Genomic DNA, 23,423 nt, shown 5'->3' on the forward strand with positions numbered 1-23,423 from the left:
ACTGTGAAATTGGATCAAAACGCTAATTTTGCATTAAAATTAGAACGATCATATCATATGGAACATGAGTCCTAAGTTTTAAGTTGATTGGACTTCAAATTCATCAAAAACTACCTTGACCAAAATCTTTAACCGGAAGGGAGACGAATGGACGCATAGACTAAAAAATGTAATGCCTCTATATTGGCCATAAAAATAAAACAACTATTATTTCTCAAAAAACTGTATTAATAATTTCACCATCATATTAACACACTCTAATGTCTACAGTACTAATATCATCAAAACTGTTCAATAGTACACACTTTAATGTCTACAGTACTTATATCATCAAGACTGTTCACTAAGTAACTTTAAGAATTCAACTACTGTTCTTGTTGGACGACCTGACATTCCCTTGGATAAGTATGGAACTTCATCTTGGTTCATCATTACACCTGCTATATCTAAATGCATCCACTGCTTTGCTGTTACAAATTCCTTTGAAAAGAAATGAAGTAAATAAAATGATTTGACTAGTAAATGTGTAGCCTATATACTTTCTATTGTTTTTTTTCCAGCCATTGTAATAAATATGACCTCATCACTTTAAAAGGATGGATTAAAAAATTTATACTGACCCTTACATAGCCAACTTCTAATAATGTGTAAATCTGTTTTATTATTTCTGATTTAGATCCAAAGTATATCATGTGTGAGTTAAATTCTGTGAAAGTTTCACAAAATTTTGTCAAGTGGTTTTGGAGCAGATATAGGAATAAAAAAAAGAACAAGAGTGGTATGGATGAAAGGAAGAAAGGAGAAAGCTGGACAGATGCCTAAAAACGGGGGAGGTAGAAACATAAATTTATGTATACATATTCCATACCTGTTCCCTTAGATATTTATACTGACAATTTCCTATTTCTAATTCATTAAAATTTCTACTTTTAATTAAATCCATCATCATTCATGATAGATAACTGACCTTGAGAAATGCTGCAGCAGTACAAGCTCCACCAGAACGTGCATATTTACCAATATTATTGACGTCTGCCAGTTGTGATTCTGTTACTTGTTTACTATAATGCTGTAATAAAGGCATTCTCCATACACGGTCTCCTGTTCTACTACCAGCCTGATGAAATAAAAAAAAATCTTAACTTTTCATGTACAATTCTGATACAGGGTTTGGCATTTACAATCAAGGACATGAGTTCAAACACTTCATGGCATAAAGAAAACAAGAATGTGTCCATAGTACATGGATGCCCCACTCGCACTATCATTTTCTATGTTTAGTGGACCGTGAAATTGTGGTCAAAACTTTAATTTGGCATTTAAATAAGAAAGATCATATCATAGGGAACATGTATACTAAGTTTCAAGATGTTTGGACTTCAACTTCATCAAAATCTACCTTGACCAAAAACTTTAACCTGAAATTTGTACTATCATTTTCTATGTTCAGTGAACCGTGAAATTAGGGTAAAAACTCTAATTTGGCATTAAAAGTAGAAAGATCATATCATAGGGCACATGTGTACTAAGTTTCAAGTTGATTGGACTTCAACTTCATCAAAAACTACCTTGACCAAAAACTTTAACCTGAAGTGGGACGAACGGACGGACGAATGGACCAACAGACCAGAATACATAATGCCCTTCTACTTTGTAGGTTGGTCATAACAAAACTTTAGGCTTCTATATCCCTATTTATCCTCAGTATGCTCATTATATAAAAATAAGGAGATGTGGTATGATTATCAATGAGATAAGGCATCAATTTTTCAATTTTATCATATTTATGAGATGTCATTTTGAATTATTTTTAAAAAGTCACAAAATTGAATTTTAAACACTTTATTTTTAGGCCATTTTGCCTTTTACCTTATCATTAAAGATTTCTTTTCAGGCAAAGCTTGGAATGACACTTAATTTATTTGGTAAAATATAAAAACAAGAATAAGACAATATAGTGATCACTGATACCCTAGCATGCAGAAAAACTTTTATAGGTTGCATTTCTGTAAATATTGACAATGCAATTTCCGATAGGAACTCCTTTTACGGCTAAAACTGAACCACTTTAATATGAAGTTTTGAATAAAATCTTATCCTAGAATTGAAAGTTCATATGCACTACAATTTTTTTCAAAGGTCAAAATATAGGGCTGTGTGGCATATTTTCAACATTTATATGCCCTGAACTTCTCACAGTTTAAACTAACACTAATTTTCTTAACTTCCCCATCCTCGATAAAAGGTTATTACAAATTGCATATGTATTAACTGGTTAAATTCCCAAGTTATGTATCTATGAGATGGAACACAGAGATCATAACTGGGAACTAGTATGTAAACAAAATTAATTTTCTATGAATACTCTAAATCTCCCCAAAAGAGGCGTGGTTTGAGAAACAGCTGTATTTACAAAGTGCAACCTATAAGGTAAATGTAAGACCAAATTTTTAATTGAATGTGCCTTGAAGTTAAAGTTTCATAACATAGAGTGTTAAAATCTAAAATGATTTTGTGACAATAAATTAATAATCATCTTGAATTGTTTTTTTTATATCACCCTTACTCAAGCTAGAAATTTAGTACTAGTTCTAATTTGTACAAGGAGGATTCTGGATCTTACTGAATTCAAATTTGTACTGAAACATACATATCAAATATCTGACATTAAACATTTGTTAATTTAACATGTTTAAAGTGAGGTAAAGAACTGTACATTGAGCCATGTTGGAAAGTGTCTGCTTATTATGTAAGACTGAATTCTATAAGTAATTTGCTCAACATAATTGCCTTTTTAAGAGTGTGGAACATTCTTATTAAGGCTCAGTGTACAGACACATGAGAATTACTGGGAACTATATTTCAGTGTCTATAGATTAGGGAGCTTATCTGGCTACTTCCTGTATGGGACGCTAGAATTGGAAAAAAATTACCAATCTTTCCAAAATAAATAATATTGAACACAGACAAACCTTCTGAAGAAGTTCCCACATAATGTTAGAATTAGAAAATACACCTGTAACTGCTGATCCTAGAGCTACATCAATAGCACCTGGAAAATAAATGTTTTACTTGATACTTTGACACTAAGAATTCAAACAGGAACAAAATGCATAATCTTCCAAGAGCATCGTCTATACATCCTTTTAAAAAAAGATTTTGTTTTCAGTTTGAGAGTTGAAAATAATAAGCACCCTACAGAACCATTTATTTGTATTTAAGAAAATGTTGTTCATATTGTAAATTATGTAATTGGGTTTTGTAAATGCTCTTTATAAATAGATATTTTTCATCTGGTATCTTTTGAAATAGTTATCGAAAGTATTTTAAATGTTTATTTTGTATTTTATTCTAGTTGCCTTCATTTCTATATCATTGATCCAAATAATTGCAGGATTGATTATTTTAAAAAAGACAAACTGCTATAGATAAGATAAGATAAATTTATTTTATTAAAGTGTCACGTATTGATCTTACACAATAGTAAAATATTTACACAAGTACAATCACATAAAAAAAAGATCAACACCCAGCCTTAAAAGACTTATGAGACACTGTTATATACATATAAAACAGCTCAATCACACAATGTAAAAAATAGAAATAATATAAAAAAAAAAAAACTTGCAAACCTATATATATAAGTTGATGCACTTCTATCTGTACTAGCAGGAGTTATCTTAAGTAATATCTTGGTGCTTTTTTTCTTTAATTATTTTTTTACTGACTGTAGATATTTGTTATGTGCTTGTGGCCACCATGGATAGTTAACTTGGAATTGTTAGTACATGTATATAGCAAATACAAATTATTTATAGTATATTTATGTTCATATCATACAGAATGTCAGAAGCAAAACTAAGGCTAAACAAGTACTGATGATTAAAACCTTCTTAGATATCCTAGATTCATTCTTACTGGGAAATTCGAAGCAGGCTGGGAGGTCAAGGATGCTGATGGCTTTTTAAGTAGGCTCTTTTCAACAGTTTAAGTAACAATTATTATCATGTTCCATTTTTATAATACCTGTTAGTGTAGCCATATCTAAAACTGCTGTAGGATTAAATGTATCAGCATAACATAAAGCATCAGCTAAAATCAATCTTCCCTCCGCATCAGTATTATCTACCTGTAGATGAAGGATAACATTTGGATTATACTAAGAATAAACAGCAGAGTCTGTGAAACATGAGCATCAGTATTATCTACCTGTTGATGAAGAATAACATTTTGATTATACTAAGAATAAACAGCAGAGTCTGTGAAACATGACATTAGATGATTCAAACAAGATTTTTGTCTTAAAAAAAAAGAATGCAAGTGAAAAAGGGTTTTTTTCAAGCTTTTCTTATAAAAGTATTAACATTTACAACCTTAAAGTACAGATTTAAGTAAAATTAGACAACATGGTCTGGGTTTTGAGAGATTGTTTTAACCAAATATAGACTTGGGGAAATAGAGCACAGGTTTCTACAACCTAAATATTCAAGTCAGCTATATATATTATTATATAACAAACATTTTTTGGTGGGGGGAATATAACTTCTATTGGATTCTAAATGTTTAAAGGAAAAACTGTTGTCAGACAAAAGGGAGACAACTATTATTTTGAATAATTCATATAAATACTGCTAAAAAATAATCAGCTTTCCTGTCGTCAAAATGTCATGAAACAAGAGAAAGAACATATATAGCACCCCTTTTATAATAAATTGCTTCCCCAATCGAGCTGTATATGACCACAGAGGTCCAACCATGAACAGTTGGGGCAAAAATGGACACAATATTCTGGACTCGATACAGGTCATATTTGGATTTTAATTAAATATTTGACACATAATTATGTTTCTGACTCAGAATAACTGTAGTCAAAGAACTTGAATTGAATATGTGATTTGAATTTATATTCATTGTTTTGCTCTTGTTCAAAACACTATGCTGTTGTGAATTGACCCCCCTCTCCCTTCTCTGCAAATAAAAAATATTTTACCCCCCCCTTTTTTTTAATATTTGTAGAAATTTTCTTTTTATTTTCTGAAATCTTGCGAACATATTGTTGTCCCCACCCCTGAATTTTGTTTAAACCTCCCCTCCTTTAAAAAAAAATCTTTTCCTGAAGCTGAGACTACTATAACACTTACTACTATAACACAAGTGTTATAGTAGTCTCAGCTTCAAGATATGGTCCATATCTCAATTCAATTTTTTTTTAAATAGTAACTTCTAAATTTTACGTGTTCTAGTTCATACAATGTAGTTCTGACGATTTTTCAAATAAAACCTTTATAAATTTTACATCAAATTATGTTTATAAACGTATTTCTGATAATTTTGATCTCTTTCACTACATCAATTAGATACAAACTGCTGAAATGTAAGAAAATAACTTTGAATAGACTGACCATTTTATACGATGTCCGGTACTGAAAATAGTTTACCCGTCACCTGTAAAGGTAGATTTCAGTTGTCTTACAACTAATTAGCCTTGATTAAAATTAGAAAGTATTAAAGTAGGGGTTGTTTTCATAGTAATTAATCATCATGTCACTTTTATGACCGGATATGTGTAGCTAATGGTTGGTTCAAAAAGATCGCAAATTATGTTAAAATGACCGTCTCTGAAAAAAGCCTTCAATATTAAAAAGTAGATGATCGTTTCATGCTTTGCCCAGCGGGACTTTTACTGGACGTTATACAAATGTCCGGAATATATGACCGTTTTGGAAGCCTTGTTCTAAAAACAAATTGACAAAAATATAAGATCACCTCAAGACAATACAACATTTCTTAATAAATAATTTAAAAGCAGTGTAAGGGAGGTAATTCAAAATGCTATATTTTCTAAATATATGGCAAATAAGGGTCATGCCCTTGATTTTGTAGTTCACTGAACATTGAAATGTGATAGTGTGAGTGAGACGTGTATTGTTCTGGACTACATCTCTTATTATTTCTCTAAATCTACACTCAAAGCAGAATTATAAGCTGATTTCACTACCTTAATCACATATGTTTCTATCTTATTTTGTTGCATAACTACTACATGTTTTTACCTGGATGGTTTTACCATTCCTTGCAGTAACAACATCACCGGGTTTTACTGCATTGCCACTTGGCATGTTTTCACATAATGGAATAAATGCTAAAATAAAACAAAATGATGAAAATGATTAAAATTGATCACCAAAACTCTTTTAACTGAAATCTGATTTTGTCTTTTATTAATATCTTCTTTTTTAAACACAACAAGGTTCTTCTTTCATTCATATTTTAAGAGTTAATGTATTTATGCTTTAAATCATTTCCCTTTTTGACTGGATTAGACATTTTTAAGCTGTGTGAATGCAGAAAACCTGAAAGTATGTCATTCATGAACTTTGCTTAGAAAGATCTTTGAAGTTTGTCAAGCAGTGTTTAATAGTATTTGTAGTTTGACTACATAATATTTTGATTGCATTTAACTGATAACTCTAGCGTAATTTCAAAAATTTGGCAGCATTTATGAGGGTGGCAGGAACTGTTTTGGTACCTCGGGATCAGGTGTATTTAAGCTCGAGATTTCGGGGTTGATTCTTTTGGGATCCAGGATTTCTTTTTTTTAAATTTCAGGATGTTGAGATTTTTTTTTTTTTAATTTCGGGACCTCTGGATTTCGGGATCAGGACCCCCTCCTTTCATCAATGAATATCAAATACAACCTCTTTAGTCTTAGCCAGGGGACATAATCTTACATAAACATCTTACACAACTACATGTACGGTAGATGTTGGGTATATTCCAATCAATCAAACAAAACCATAAAATTAAAATAAAAAAATTTCATGGTTGAAGATCTCTATAAACTATCTTTCAAGATGAAAAAAACAAAATAAAAACACTGTTGTCTGTTCTATGGTCGGGTTGTTGTCTCTTTGACATATTCTTCATTTCCATTCTCACTTTTACTTCTCTTTAATACTGGTACTTTTAAGCCCCTTATTGACATTTATATCCATTTTAAATCTTTTTATGTAAATCCCCTCCGATCTGCCATTGTTTACATCATATAAATACAGACACTTACCTTTGATATATATAGGTAAATTAAGTCTAGCAACAGCCGATAGAGATCCTGCTACACAAGCTGCCCCACCCATATCAGCCCTGATCATATCATATAAATACAGACACTTACCTTTGATATAAATAGGTAAATTAAGTCTAGCAACAGCCAATAGAGATCCTGCTATACAAGCTGCCCCACCCATATCAGCCCTCATCATATCCATGCTAGCTGAAGGTTTGATTGATATTCCTCCACTAAAATGACAGAATAACTTTAAAATAAATTTTTCAAAAGGTTTTCAGATTTCCTGTGTATTGTATGCTTGTTTTAAATGTTTTTTTTTTTTGTAATAAGATAATATTAAAGCTGAAAAGCTCAATAGAGCTTTAATATATCTATAAATAAAGCTTTTGAACATGACACAAAATCAATAAATTTACCTGAAAGAAATTAAAAGCAAAGGAATATAATGCTTTTATTGATCTTCTTTATCTCAGTCACAATAAAGCCTCCAACAAAGAGCAAAAACTCTCACTTCACTGCAATTTCAAGATTACCTTAGCACCATTTTGATCAGAATTTGCAACAAGTTTTGAATTACTCTAAAACTGTGCAACAAAAAAATACAGATGTGAGATTTACTTGTTTTAATCTATCAGGTTTATAGACTATCCACTTTTTAAATTTTCTTTGCAGCTCAGTGTTTTTATAAATGCTTTTTTACATTTTAAAATATCTTTAATTTACTATAAAGTCTTATTCTCAATATAGCAATGAGTTCTAAAAAGTTAAAATTTCCAAACATAATATCAACCTAAGAACCAGATGCTCCGCAGGGCACAGCTTTATACGACCGCAGAGGTCAAATCCTGAACAGTTGAGGCAAGTATGGACACCACAATCAAGCTTGATACAGCTCTGAATTTGGATTGTGCTTAAATAGTTGACACAGCATAGGTTTCTAACACAGAATGAATGTGGTCTAATGAACTAATTTATTTTTTTTTGCTTTTGAGCAATACACTATGCTGTTAAATATTAATGCCCTCAAAAACAACTATTTGAAGAATTTTTCTTTTAAATTTCTGAAATCTGAAATTAGAAAAATTGTACCCCAATCCCCCAATTTTTTATCACCTCCCCCTTTCCCTCATTCTAAAAATAATCTCAATTCAAATTTCAAAAGGAGTGTGCAACAATAACTTCTCATTTAAATACATCATAAAATATTAAAATATAAAATGTCATACATGGTTAAAATTAATATTAATTAATAGTAACTTCTAAATCATCTCAAGACAATCATCATTTCTTAATACGTAATTTTCAAGCCGTGTAAGGGAGGTAATCAAACATATATATAACAGTATTCTTTAAATGGAATTGAATTCCCTCCCTTACACTGCTGTTAAATTGTCTAAATTTTTATTTAACCAGAAAAACCCTTGTTTTTTTTTTTTCCTATTTTGCCCCTAATTGCTAAATGATTTGAGCCATAACCCCCTTTTAATCCTTTTGTAGTATGGAAATTTGTGGTACAGTTTAGAGAGATTTGTACACTTTTAAAACACAAGTCAATGAAAGGAAACTACAAAAATGCTTTTTTTGTCCCTAATTCCTACACCTTTGGGACCATAACCCCCAAAATCAATCCCACCCTTCCTTTTGTGGTTATAAACATTGTGTTAAAATTTTATTGATTTCTATTTACTTATTCTAAAGTTATTATTTGGAAACAATCTGTCTTTAGACGACACTGACGACGTGATACCAATATACAACCAAAAAATATTTTTAAAAATAAAAAATTTTGCGGTCGTATAAAAAGTGATTACAAAAACTGGTTACTTTCTAGTTAATGTATTTTGCATACCTGTAATATAAATCTATCATGACAAACAATTTTGTCCATGAGATCAAGTTATATAAGATCTGTGCTAACATACCTATCAAATGTTACTCCCTTTCCTACTAAAGCTATAGGACTATTGGAAGAGTTAGTTCCCTTGTATTCCATCTCTAAGAATACTGGTGGTTCATCAGATCCTTTAGCTACACACAGGAAAGATTCCATCTTCTGAGACTTTATCCACTCAGTGTCTCTATAAACATTGAAAGATAGAATAGACTTTAGACAGGAGTATGTCTGCAATTTAAGATATATGAAGATGTACCTCTTCGTAAAAATTGTGAGATGTGGTTTTGTCCAATGAAGGAGATAATATTCAGGTGCAAATCTTCTCATTCTCATAATCAAACAGATTAAAAGACCATACTTTGTATATAATTAATACATACACTTTTTACAAGTCCTAATATTGTCTAACCCTCCCCTTTTTCAAAATTATGGCTCAACATCTGTCCTATCATCATGATAATTTGTTGTTTATGATGAATATTATCTAGATATTATTAGAAGTGAAAGGTATTTGCATTTGCAATCATTAATATTAGTATCTTTCAGTTGTGTGTTCTCTATAACAATGCTGGAGTCAGTTGTTTCCTCGTCAGCCTAATTCAGGGTTGAAACACACACAGTACATCATGTTAAGTGGGAGTAGAATGCAGACCTTGCAGATCAGCTGGTTTTTGTCTTTGGTAAAGGATGATAATTTTATTTACCATTTTCTTATATCAAATTTTAATTTTATTATACAAGTCTAAATATGTGACAACTTTTTGACAGATGTCATTCATCAGTTAAACTGTGGTTATTATACAGGGCTAGCACCATAATTTACATGTATACAATTCTTCTCAAATTTAGCCCAATAATGTTAGATCTGCAAATTTGAGATATAATAGAGATTAGATAAAAGTAGTGTGCCTAGAACTATGTTATAATACACTGTACCTCACTGTAACAGATACTTTCTTTGTATTTGACAATCGTTCACTAACAATCTGTGAAAATATTGTAGGTGTTAATTTATTAGCTGGCATCTCCATTAATTTACTGGCAAACAACTGTCCCTCAGCCAAATATACTCCTCTGGTCCACAGATCACTTGTCTTATCTCTATCAATATAAATGTTTAAATATACAAATATCTTTAAATGACTTGTACCTATTAATAAATATATACAAACATTAAAGTTAATTATCAATCTGAAAACCAACAAAGAACACAATTTTACAAAGATTAACAGACAACCTGTGGAATTATATGGCCTTCAACACATAATTGAGATTTTCAATAAACTTTCAAAGTTGGACAAATGTCCTTGATAAATGTTAATGTATATGTTTTAAACAATAAAAATTGTGTTCCATTAAGTAGTCGATGAAAAGTCTTTACTTTTGTTGCATCTTTCACAATGCTGAGAGTATAAATTTATATTTCATTTTCATACGGTCAATACAAGAAAAATATTGATACTGCCATCTTCATATTAAGCTTCATGTAAAATATAACTGTATTTATACAAACATTTAAAATCTGTATATTAGGGAAATATTCTAGTCTGTTCCCTTTACTCACCTGTCCTGAGAAAATTGTGTGTAACATTTGACCTTGACTTGAGGCTTCCTTTTGTCCTCTGATTTTAGTTCATCATAAGAATGTAAAGATAAAACACTTCCCTCTGCAGAAGCTGTCGAGAAAAATAAGCATGTCAAATTTAATGGTAACAGCTTTAAAAAATAAATACACTTTGAATAAATGGGTTGTTCTTGCATTCCTGGTGAAGGCTTATCTAGAAATGTGATTGGGTTAATGCAACAAATTCACAAAGCGTTATTTTCATTCTTCGGCCTGCTGCATTGGCCTAAAGTTTTACCTGAAACCAGTACAACAAGACATGAACCAATGACAGGGCCAAAACAGAAATAATCACATAATTAAAAACCAATTGTTCAGAGAACAATTGAAGGTCTTTCCACCAGTTAATATCTATTTTGATATTAAAATATTAAAATCAGTCTAAAATGTCAGTTCATATGGCTTTATGATGTATAGATATGAGTTTAAAGCAAAGGTCAAAATCTAGAACGTCAAATTAACCTATGACCTTGACCTCAATTTGAAGGTCACAAACTGAGGATATCAAATCAAAAGACCCTAGGTCTCTAATACGCATGGTTAATAAGTTATATCACTTTACACATAATTTTAGATATGATAGGGGCAAAAACTCCCATTCATTGTCTACGCACCCTTTCAACTAAAATTATTAAGTTACGACATGTCGCAACTAGCAATTTAGTCAAAATAATTTGTCGATATCTTATACGGTTTCTGGAAATGATTTGAAATAAGCCTAATTCAAAAATTAGAATATGACCCTGACCTTTGACCTTGACCTAATTTTCATTTTTTGGACCAAGGATCTCAAATCAAAAGATCCTAGGTCTCTATCACTTATGGTGTTCCAGTTAAAATACATTTCAAAATTTTCAAATACAAAAGGGGAAATAACTCTCATATGGAGCGTTCATATTGCTTCGGTCGAAATTGGACAAATCATGCGAAGGATATAACGAGCAATTTTATAAAATAAATTTGTCATAATCTCTTACGGTTGCGAGGGAGTCGTGATCACAAGGAAAACAGTGTTTGGGGAGATAACTCCTACAAAGAAAAGTATTCGGTTACGCAGGGTAAATTTCAAAAGCGCATAAACTGTTCGATATCATATACCAAATATCTAAGCGACATATTGTGAAACAAATATTTATCGCAAGAACAAAATTAGGCGGAAGAAAAAAAAAATAATCAGAAGAAAAACAATAGGTCTTTCCACAGAAAAGTGGAAAGACCTAATTATATCTTATCTTAAACAAATGGGTGTTCTATAACATTTTCTTTCATAATTGGAGATATGCAATTTCTAAACTCCATATTCTAACATGTATGCTGAACCATTTAATTTGATAAAAAAAAAAATAAGTTTTTCAGAGATATGGAATTCATGGGGATATGTATTCTTATAATGTTAAAAAAAAACATGTCTTATTATAAAACTTTTGAAATTTCTTTTAAAAGATTGAAGTTGTGTAATGGGTGATAATAACTTCATCAAAATCAGTCTTCTAAACATCATTGTTTTATCATCATCCTTATTTTTAAATTTCATACTGTGTTGAAGATCGTACTTTGATCTATAATGGTATACTTTAACAAATTATGACTTAGATGAGAGAGTTGTCTCATTGGCACTCATACCACATCTTCTTATATCTATTATAACGTTCTTGGTACACGTGTTTAACTTGTTACCTTCAGCATCTCCACAAGGGTCCACCTCTACTTCTGTCTCTCCAATATCTCGTAACTGTCTAACTGCACCTGTTTATAATATTTGTATATAAGTTTTAATAACATGAGGATAACAGAAAAGACCAAGCAGATTTTCATTAAGCAACAGAAAAAACAAATACTTTGTTTTTTATGAGAAGAAAGGTACTAGTATTAATTATATTGTCTCTTCCTTTCTCTAGATTTATATAAATTCTGCAAAATGCAAAAAATTGAAACTAAATATGAACACAAGTATAGTAGTTCTTGGTAAGGAGCTGTTCTTTTTGATAGATTATTAAGTTGAAAAGGCAATAACTCTTTTTGATTAAATCATCTAATATTCATAAACCTTTGAAAGGGCACTTCAAAAATCCATGCAGCAACCTTAATTTCTACCTATCAAGCAGTCCAAAATAAGCGATTTGTGGGTTTCTCTATGTGTTATTTGTAGTATGATTGCATTTTATTTTGTGTGGGTGATAGCTTTCACAAATAAATTTTGTTTATGTATTAACTTGTCAGAGTACAAGGATTTCACCTTTTCACCTACCAGTACTCGACCATAATGTTTTCCATCCTACTCTTTTTGTTTTGTGATGCTAAACACCAACAATCAATCAATCAATTAACATATTTCACAATGTCACAAACATTGTGATGTCACAAACATTGTGATGCATAAAAGAAATATGTTTCCTTAATCATTTAAACAATGAACCTAAACTTAATAAGCACTGTTAAGGTGGTACATCACACAACAGGGAGATAACTTTGTTAAAATCAGCTGAACATGTTATTAACGTTCTATTGTTAACCAATATTAACAACTCAATAATCAAAATTAGTGTTTGTCAAACTGCTATATATCCAATAAATCTTTTCTGATGAAGTGTGTCATTCAGGTTTTTTGAAATTTTTATATTTTTATCAAAGGGTCAATATATAAATATTTTGTAAAATTTTTTGAAAATTAAACAAATTGATTTTAGTCAAAGTGTTTGGTACCATCTTATAAGCATTTAATTTGTGCATTCTTTTCAAATCCTGAAACATCATGTTATATATATTATGTAAATAATAAGATTTAAACAAAAAGATGGTTTGACTTGTAGAATTTTTTTTTAAAGTTGTCTCCCACAGAAAGATAAACCTTAGCTGCGGAACCGCAGCTCTTGGGTTCTTATGCTATTTTTTTTAACTCTTTACATATGGTCTGCAAAAAGTCAAAAAATACCATAAGGACCTCAGAGCTATGGTTCTGCAGCTACATCAACCCAGGCAGCTGGTTAGTCTAAAATTTCATATTTTACACATGATATACAAAAAAGAAATTATGTGAGATAACATACTAGCCACAGCACTTCTAATTTGATCTCTGCCTTCATCCAATCCTTCCAGTTCATTGTATCCAATTCCTTTTTTACCTATACATACAGCTGTTACTGTCGAAAATTCTCCATCAAGTCCATAAAATGTACGACTTTTACCTTTCTTCAACTTCTTCTTCACTCTTCATTTTGTAAAATAAATACACAAAAAAAACATAACATTTTAAAATTTAACTATAGTTATTTGTATAAGCACTTAATTCTAACCTTGTTAATTAGTCCTTATATGGATTTTTTGGTCAATACAAGTTTATCATGCAAACCATCATAAAATTTACCATTTTTGTTCCAAAGATTTCAAAAATATTAAAGGAGTAGGTCCAGTAAGACCCCTTTTTGGCCCCAAATTATAACAGTTTTACAAAATTGTTAAAATGTAAACTTTTAGTTATTTTTTGGACAGTTGAATGCTTCTGCTACATAAATATGGGCTGTTTTTGACAATACAATGCACATATATCGGGTTGTAGCGCCATTAAGTCATGCTAAATTACTGAAATCTTCAAAATTCTAGCATTTTAGTTAAATTTTAGTCGGTTTCCGTGTAAAACGAAAGTGGCCGCATTCGTGTTCATCCTTAATATTGAAATGTAAGTTGTATTTTATGATAATACATAACATATATAAAGGTTGTGGATGAACACGGATGTGGCCACTTTCATTTTTGACAAAAACCATCTGTAAAGTGACATTTTTCAGCATATTTGGTAGATTTTTCATATTTGAGCTTGAATCGGATCGTTTTTAATGACTAAATCAGTTAAAATCTTTCACATAAACTAATTGAATCAAGTGAAATAGACACTTAAGTGTTTAAAAAGTGGTCAAAATCTTTCGTCAGATTAAACTGAAATTTGAGGCCAAAATGAGTCCTTACCGGACCTACTCCTTTGTTCAAACTTCTCCAAATATTGCCCATTTGGTTAAAAAAATTCTTCAGAACTTCGTTATGGTCATTCGTATTGTCACTTTGGAGTCACAGATCTTTAAAATCTAACATTCTGTCAGACAAGAAGACATTTTCACATCTACTTTGTTAGACATCTTGTAGTAAGAGATCTTTTGGTATACATGGTATAGATATTACGTATATTTATATTTAAAAATAAATAAATTTGGTGTATTTACTGTCTTCTGATTGGTTAAAAGTATTAGTTTTATTTTCAATGTTGTCAATTTTTATGGCGACACGCCCACTCTGACGTCGTGTATTCATACGCCAACATGTGTGTACGTTGTTATTGTTAATGTAAATTCTATAAAAAGTTCTTTTAGCCTTAGTTTTAATAGAAATTTATTTATAATGAATGGCAATAATTTATTTTGAATTTATTGACCCATAAAATTAATTTTTGACTCTTCATATTTTACATAAACCGCTTCGCGGATTATTCAATGTGAAGAGTCAAAAATTAATTTTATGGATCAATAAATTCAAAATAAATAATAGCCATTCATTAAATGGAGTTTCAATGTTGCATGTATAGGGTGCTGTTAAGTCATTTAAATATAGCCATTGTAAAATAACTTATACATGTATACCTAAACGATAACCAATCCAAAACTTTATCATTCTTCATTGAGTGTTTTGTATAAAAATATCATATTTTTTGGATCATTTATATTAGGTTTTTTTTAACTCATCACATCAATGTTCACAACTTTGTCCTTTGGTTTATGGATAGTTTTCTAATTGACAATCATACCTCTTCCCTTTTACTTACAACGTATATACTTACAGTTGTAAGCCATTTGTTAGTTTTTTGTCAACTTTTTTATCAAATTTTTCTGCTGCATTTGTTAACAAAGTTTCATCCTCTCCTTCATAGACTCCCAAAACCAGACCTTTCTCCTGAAATTAACATCAATTAAAAAAGAAATAATCTTAATTTAACTCATGGGATTTGTTCAGCCTTTAGAATGCATATACTATTTTTTTTTTTGTTGAAAAAAATTCTTGTTAATGACAGATTTGTGTCTAAATAAAAATATGCAATGAGCAAGCTCACATTGTACCTATAACAGGGAAAGTTTAGGAAGACAAATAGCATTTTTTTCCCTGTTTCCTTTCAACGTATGATTTATTTTGGTTACATGAAATAAGAAAGTGATATTGTCTTTCAAAATCGTTTTTTTTTTTAATAACTATTGAAGTCAATTCCATGTATAGTTTGTTGTTTATTTTAGATTTTTTATGAATTGGATATACTATTTAGCATGTTTAGGGGTCATCCATAATTGTCAACCCTTTTCCAAAGAGTACAAAACGTACACTTGGGGAGGGGGTTTAAAAAAATCAATTTTTACTGTAATAGCTTTTAAAAAAAAAAAAAAAAACAATCAGTGTCATGTATGTGTCAGTTTATTTGCAATTCAATTTTTTATTAAACTAAACTAGCTTATAGAATAGACAGGATCTTCTTTTTATTAAGAATGATTGATTCATATACAACTATTGTTGCATTCTCATCAGTAATATTTCATTTAGGGATCTTCCAAGAGGGTCGTAATGGGGGTACCTTCATAAAGTTCATGGCCTACTTCGATTCATCCAACTCGGGTTAGTAGAGTCTATCGAGTTTACTCGACTGACAACCGAACCCCCCCCCCGAGTTTGACCTTTTGAACCTACCCGAGTTAACTCAACATAAACCCTGGGTCGGGGCAGGTTTAGTCGAGTTTCAAGATGGCGTCAAGTAGTTGCAACAAATAAAAGTGATATAAATAAACTGGTATTTGACAAAATACAGCCGACGCAATAAAACTGACAAGGGGAATTTAGTATTGCCTGTATTTCGGAATCAGCCAATATTCAATGTGTATATCAGCTGTCGATGGTGGTTAGAAATAAAATAGAAATTAATTTTTTTTTTTTTTTGAACGATTTTTTTTCAATTTTTTTTTAACTCACTATTAAACAAACTATTTTTCAAAAGCAAACAGGATAGGGACTTTTCTTTGGAAAACACTATGTAATATTTTTTTATAATTTTAATGCTCAGCAGAAACAATTTTTTTACCTCCCTTATAATAGTCAACTCGATGGAAGAGTTTTTACTTCGATTTGAGTTTGCGCACATATGCATTAGCACTGACCTTTCAACCAGAGTTAACCCGAGTTGGACGAATCGAAGTAGGCCCATGAGTAATAACGGTAAAAATTCTTGCCGAATGACGCTTACGTTTATAATAGTAATTTTTCGGTGTATGACTAATTGACTATAATATGTACACTTTCTTTTAGACAGTTCAAAAATCGATAGATTTTGACAAACCACATGTTAAATTTACTAAATTTTTTTTTTATATAAAATTAGGTAAAACTTTCTTGAGGGGGATAGGACCTTTATCGGGACTCTGAGATCAGGTGTTTCTAAGCTCGGGATTGACCCTTTCAGGATTCTCAAATTCTATTTTGAATTTCGGGATGTCTGGATTTTAATTTATTTAAATTAGAGACCTCTGGATTTCAGGATCAGGACCCCTCCTACCCCCCTTTCTTGTTTTAAAAATATTTTCAAAACTGAATTGTGACTTTTTGTCCCTGACTTTTTGTCTGAGACTTTTTGTCTTGTGACTTCCTGTCCTAAATTCGATCTTGAAAGTTCAACCTAGCTTATAATTTGTTTTAGTCCGATTTTGTAATGCCGACTTTGTTATAGGCCGAGTTTGTTATGGTCCGAGTTTGTTATGTGCCGAGATATCAGAGAATCATTTTTGGAGGGATATCATAGGAATAAAAACGAAAACATATTATATAAAATAAATAAAAAAAAAATATAAAAGATAATATTTATAAAGAATAAAATCACACCTCAAATTACTAGTCTTGTGAGCAAAGAACAGAAAAGGGGGGGTTCATGTCCTTTCCCAATTTCGAATACCACCCGCCCCAATTTAATCAGTGTCAGCAAACTATAGATAATAAACTGAATTCTTAAACCTTTCTGTTTGTTGTACTAAAATATCTATGTCGTGATATCAAGTTTAAAGCTGTTCTGCGAAGTTTCAAATGACAACTGATTGTCTTCATGGGCGCAGCCATTTTTGTTTTTATTTGATTCGTTTCGTAAAGAATAATTCGTAATATCATTGTCAGTCGTTAATGTAAATCAAAATGGAGATGCAGGTGCACGTATTCTTCATTCAACTTTAAAATATAATGAAGAACGGATTATATTGCGATTTATATGACAATTTGTTTTGATGGCAACCACTCAAAATGATGAGGAACAAATAAGATTAATAGAATGTCCAATATGTGATCATAAAGCGAAGCAGCAAGTAAACTCTCCTCCAAGAACAATCTGTCCAAAATGTGGAAACTTTTATGCGGACTCTGGGGAAGGACCTCCTCCGCCCAGAAGGCTAGCAAGAGAAAGACAAGAAAGAAAAAATATTCCTGAAAATGAGGTGAGGATTTGTCATGTTTGTTGTCGATGTGGAAAATTACACTAGATTTTTTATTATAATATGAAAAAGGCATTGTTTGTAGAGCTACATGTACATGTTTGTAACCCCACAGTTTTTTTTTACTTATATTCCTGAATATCTCACAAGAAACTTAACTTGTATTTTTGAAAAATGTCATCCATCCTGAACTTCAGTTTTATTTTGACATGTTTGATTTCATGGGTTGTCAACTTGTTGTTCTTCTTGAACTTCTTCTTCCTTTGTAGTAGTACAGGCCTCCCATGGGAGTATTATCGTACTGTTTTATGTACATGTTGATGTGAGAATAACAAATGTGCGGGTTAGTGCGGATTATCTGCAGTGAAAACAGTGCTTCTTTAAACATTTAAAATAACGCTAAAAACAAGGTTGTACATCTATTGAAGCTGGACCACTTGCACACCCCTTTTGAATATTTCAAGGGTTGTGCAGCTTTAAAATATGTGTTGTGGCAGTCCATTCCAGATTCTGATGGTATCTGGGAAAAAAGAGTGACGATATACTTGAGTCCTGGCAAAAGGAATGAGGAATCGTTCATTGTGTCCTCTTACTGTTGATATTACTGGCTGTAAATTTGTAGTTGGTACGGCAATCCATTTGTGTACTACTCTGTAAAACATGATGACCTTACATTGAGCTATTCTTTCCTGTAGTGTCTTCCAGTTGAGTGCCTGTAGCATTGATTTTATGCTACTCGTTCTTCTGTAAAAAAATGAATTGATATGACATACATTTGTGGATTTTTACCCTTGTCAGGGTTCTCACTAAGGCGAGTCCATGAGTCCTGGACTCATCAAAATCTGTCTGGACTCAGATGTCCACAGATGCATCAAGATTGAAATATTTTGCATAAACTGAACACAGTTAAACAAAAATATACTCATTTTATAGCAAAAGTTTAAAAGTAATCTGAATTGAATGTCATTTCATTGCTTTGTTAGGCAATGGAGACTAAAATATCACATTATGTTGCGATAAATATCTTCTTGCTGTTGGACTCACCATGGCCAAAAATGACAAGTCCCTGGACTCGCCTTCAAAAATCCTTAGTGAGAACCCTGCTTGTTTTTCTGTCCTGTATACATGTATGTTCCACAGTTTTTTTTTCTAACTTTAGTTTGCCTCAACCAAATGTTATGATACTTATCATGCTTATACACAATGCTTATTAACACAAAATACAGATCAAGTTTGAATTTTGGGGTGTTACTTTTACTGTTCTAGTGTTCTGCCCCTTTACAAATAGAAAAAATGCTGACTTTTTTTCCCCATTATATAACTATACATGTAGTTTGATTTTGTCTCAACCAAATGTTATGAAACTTATACACCACTCAGATCACATACAAATTTGGGTAATGTCACTTTTGCTGTTCATCAGTTATGTCCCTTTATTATAATAAAACTTTATATGATATGCAAGCAGGGGCATCATCTGTGTCCCATTGACACAATCCCCATTTATTTGCACATGTAATGCCATTTAAATACATGTAATAAGTATTATTTGAGATATGATATATTATGTATAGAGATTGAAGAAACATTTTTTAGAGTAATCCACATACATGAATAGCCAAATTGCTTGAATTCTGATATCTGTTCTTTGACCAAATAGTCCATTATCATTAAAAAAAAATAATAGTACATTGTATCGTGCATACATGAATTGTTCTTTGATTTTTCTATGATACAACTTCATTTGACCTATAAAACTGCAGGTGTTATTATTCAGCGTTGATAGTTATTGAAAAATTCTATTAGTCATGTTAGTTATATATAGGTCAATGATATCTAGTGTGTGGATATTATATCTAACACTTCAGCTAAATTTTCCCAAATTGGTTGGTTTAAACTATGAATAAACATTTTCTTATTTTTGTGCTATTTTCATATTTCTTGATCAGTATGAGAAAAAAAAATCTCCTCACTAGTGAAATATCTGTTCTCATGAGCAAATGATTGCAATTAAGCGAAATTTAATTGTGACGTTAAATTGTCTTGGTTTTGTCTGAATTTTCCTATTGTGACGTCATAAAAAAAGGCGTTCATGTCTGATGACGTCACAGAAAAAGTACACAACTTTCTTCAAATCTTTAAAAGGAAGGATAAAAATCATTAAACAGATTCTGCCACTATGATTTTTGTATTACGATATTTCTCCAATCTCAAAAGTTCGATTTTGATCAGCAAGCTTCACACTTTAAATATTAAATTTACATGTAACTGTCTGGGTTGGAGAAATATTATTGTTAACACATATACAAATGTATATACATGTATGTCATGTATGTTGCAGTTGTGAAATCTATATTTCATTGTATGATGATTATTCTTCAATAACAAGGTTAACATTGTTAAATGGATGTTTATCAATTAGAAAGTAACCATCTTGAAGCATTATTATGAATAGCTACTTGTACATGAATCCCTTCTTGTATATACGTAAGTTTTTTTTTACCATGTTTTACACTAATTCTTGTTTACCTATACAAATATTCATTACTGTTTTACATAAACATACTAAATATAAGGTCAATGAAGGTCTAGTATTAATTTTCTTTATTTAAAAACCTGCTCAGTTCTGAACTTCTATAGATACATGTATCTGACTTAGTTGATTCATTTCCTCAGTAGCTTATTAATGATTTATGAATATGATGATAGGAGCCCTTGGTGGAAAAGTGGTCTAAAAGGTAGTCTAGTTTTGCTTATATCCACTATTTAGGCCACTTCACTAGGGTGGATAGTACTGTCCACACTGAGAATGTGATTTTGATTCAAACATGGGGCAGGTGTTTGGGAGTCCTGAATTTCTTTTAATCTAAGGATTGGCAGTTTTTTTTTTGTTGAAAGTCTGTTGTTCTTTTTAGACACTGGTGCTAATCCTAAAAAAACTGGCTGTCACAATATATCACAGAGCTCACAGACAGTGCTGTGAAAACCAATAATCAATCAAAACTCATATATATGATGAGAAAGTATGAAAGCATATCTAGATGCATACATGTTGACATTTAGACAATTATATATTTTTAAAAGTATTAGCTTGTGATTGTTTCATCAGTATCTATATTTTCATGTAAATGTTAGCTATAGGCAGATGAAACCTTATGATTACTTTATATACAGCTGTGAATTACCACTTTGATTAAGTTACCATAGAAATATTTACACCTTTATAAGAGTCAACCTCTCCCTGGTTTTATTAGAAATTTAAAATCAATATTCACAGTGATAATTGAAGAAGTAATATAGTGAAATAATATCATAACTTTTATAGGACATTCATTTTTGTTGGTATGTACCACAGTGTAAGAAAAAATACTTACGAAATATCTTTCATTTATAAATTGGTTCACTTAGACAGTAAACCATTTCAATCTCATTTATTTTTCTTGCTCATATTTATAATTTTCCAATCCCTTTATTGCTTTTTCTTGTAATCATGATATGTACATACAAGATTTTTCTTTCATCCATTAATGTGAGCTATATTTGAATTTTTGATAAACAAGCTTAAATGGTAGACTTCCTTTAATTTATTTTCTTGATCATGTTTATGTTCATTGAATATATATTTGAATAAATTAATTTTGTATTACGAGACATTATGCACTCTCAGAGAAATGACTTTTAATAAACCTATTGCATGAACAGTAATAATTTGTCCTTTTGCAAATATGAATATTATTTCATGGGCAACAGGATGTGCGCCACATGACATATAGCAGGATCTGCTTACCCTTCATAGCATCTGAGACCACCCTATAGTTTAGTGGGTTTGTGTTGCTCTGTCTTTAGTTTTGAATACATATGCCAAATTAGGGTTTTGATCTAGAGCAAGGCAATAATTGTGTCTAATGCACACAAATTTTCTTGTTGTTGTATATATAACTATTTATATTTTAGGAAAGAAACAAACAGGGAGGAAGACTTCAGACAATTTCAAATTTCTTTCAAAATTTAGGATCTAATAAGAAAGGAAAAAATAAAACGGAAAAACCATACAACTCTGCTCGATCTCAACCTAGTTCATCTATGTCTGAAGATAGCAGTTCAGAGTTACCTCCCATAACAAATGGACAGATGATTAACCAGAAAAGATCCCCAAACTTTCAACTTTCTTTGACATCGAAAAGCAGAGAATCGTTAAGTCCAAGATCATTAAGATCAGATAAGGCAACATTAAGTCCACAGAACAGACATATTTATCCAGTGAGAACAAAAAATATTGATCAGTTCTTGTAAGTTATTATATAAGTGTTTCTTTTAACTATTAGCTTTTAAAAAGAGTGGATTATTACATAAAATTGAGAAAGGAAATGGGGAATGTGTCAAAGCGACAACAACCTGACCATAGAGCAGACAACAGCAAAAAAGGCCACCAATGGGTCTTCAATGTAGCGAGAAACTCCTGCACCCGGAGGCGTCCTTCAGCTGGCCCCTTAAAAAATATGTATACTAGTACAGTGATAATGGACGTCATACTAAACTCCGAATTATACATAAGAAACTAAAATTAAAAATCATACAAGACTAACAAAGGACAGAGGCTACAATCATGTAATTAGCAAGGCTTCTCATGAATATGAGTCCTAGAAGCATGAAAATCTGTCTAAGCCAATCGTATTCTGAACTAATGAGCCTGAAGATTTATCCAGATTGGACAATGTTGTACACTTTATAAGCTGTGCCCATATATACATTTCCATTTCAAAAAACAACGGCAGACATTATCTGTTAACCAAGCTTTGTTCTTTACCTATAAATAAATTAAATAAAATTTTAGAGGATTGCAACACAATTTCATATTACAGTCCTAAGTATGAAATTGTCCAAATTATAATGGCATATTGTTATTCTAAACTGTTTCCAAAAATTGATCGACCTGAAGATCATAAAAAACATTTTATTAAAATAAAGTATGTCAATAAAGGTTTTGATTTTGTAAATATTGCCGGTATTTTTAACGACCATTCTGTTAAAGACCAAATTCCTGGATATTTTGATAATACTGAACTCCCTCTCATTTGTTATATTTACAAGAAATCTACCCGAAAATATGTGTTTAATTATAGCCAATTGTGTAAAGATGTAAATATCACTGAAAATACACCTATGTCGTGTAATTGCAGTAATTCAGAATACACCTATGGACCAATTTCCCATGTTATAACAGGAGACCTTAACATCGTTCGCGACCGAGAGTTAAAATCATTCCTCAGTAAAGGACCTAAATATCGTCCCCCGTCAACTATTAACTGGAATGAGTGTCGTAATATCATCAACGACTCA

At 31.1% G+C, this 23,423-nt stretch overlaps 2 protein-coding genes across 4 annotated transcripts in view; one reads left to right on the plus strand and one right to left on the minus strand.

Annotated features, from left to right (window-relative positions):
• Positions 1–207: 207 nt before the first annotated feature.
• Positions 208–17,755, minus strand: LOC143073495 (cytosol aminopeptidase-like). The gene is made up of 13 exons (XM_076249081.1): positions 17,617–17,755; positions 15,413–15,525; positions 13,635–13,795; positions 12,265–12,333; positions 10,528–10,639; positions 9,900–10,064; positions 8,992–9,147; positions 7,175–7,299; positions 6,054–6,142; positions 4,027–4,129; positions 2,973–3,052; positions 968–1,117; positions 208–480 (listed from the first exon to the last, which is right to left on the minus strand). Exons 1-13 carry the CDS (start codon positions 17,716–17,718, stop codon positions 331–333), a joined length of 1,575 nt encoding a protein of 524 aa, XP_076105196.1. The 5' UTR covers positions 17,719–17,755; the 3' UTR covers positions 208–330.
• Positions 17,756–17,769: 14 nt separating this feature from the next.
• The window catches only part of LOC143073494 (putative E3 ubiquitin-protein ligase HECTD2), a 43,718-nt gene continuing 38,064 nt past the window's right edge, over positions 17,770–23,423 (plus strand). For all 3 annotated transcript variants that reach the window (XM_076249077.1, XM_076249078.1, XM_076249079.1), the window contains exons 1-2: positions 17,770–18,086; positions 22,038–22,372. In XM_076249077.1, the coding sequence (XP_076105192.1) occupies positions 17,880–18,086; positions 22,038–22,372 (542 nt within the window). In that variant the 5' untranslated portion in view covers positions 17,770–17,879. The remainder of the gene's footprint in view (positions 18,087–22,037; positions 22,373–23,423) is intronic.

The sequence above is a fragment of the Mytilus galloprovincialis genome, chromosome 4 (genome assembly GCF_965363235.1).
Source record: "Mytilus galloprovincialis chromosome 4, xbMytGall1.hap1.1, whole genome shotgun sequence".
Taxonomy (NCBI): Eukaryota; Metazoa; Mollusca; class Bivalvia; order Mytilida; family Mytilidae; genus Mytilus; species Mytilus galloprovincialis.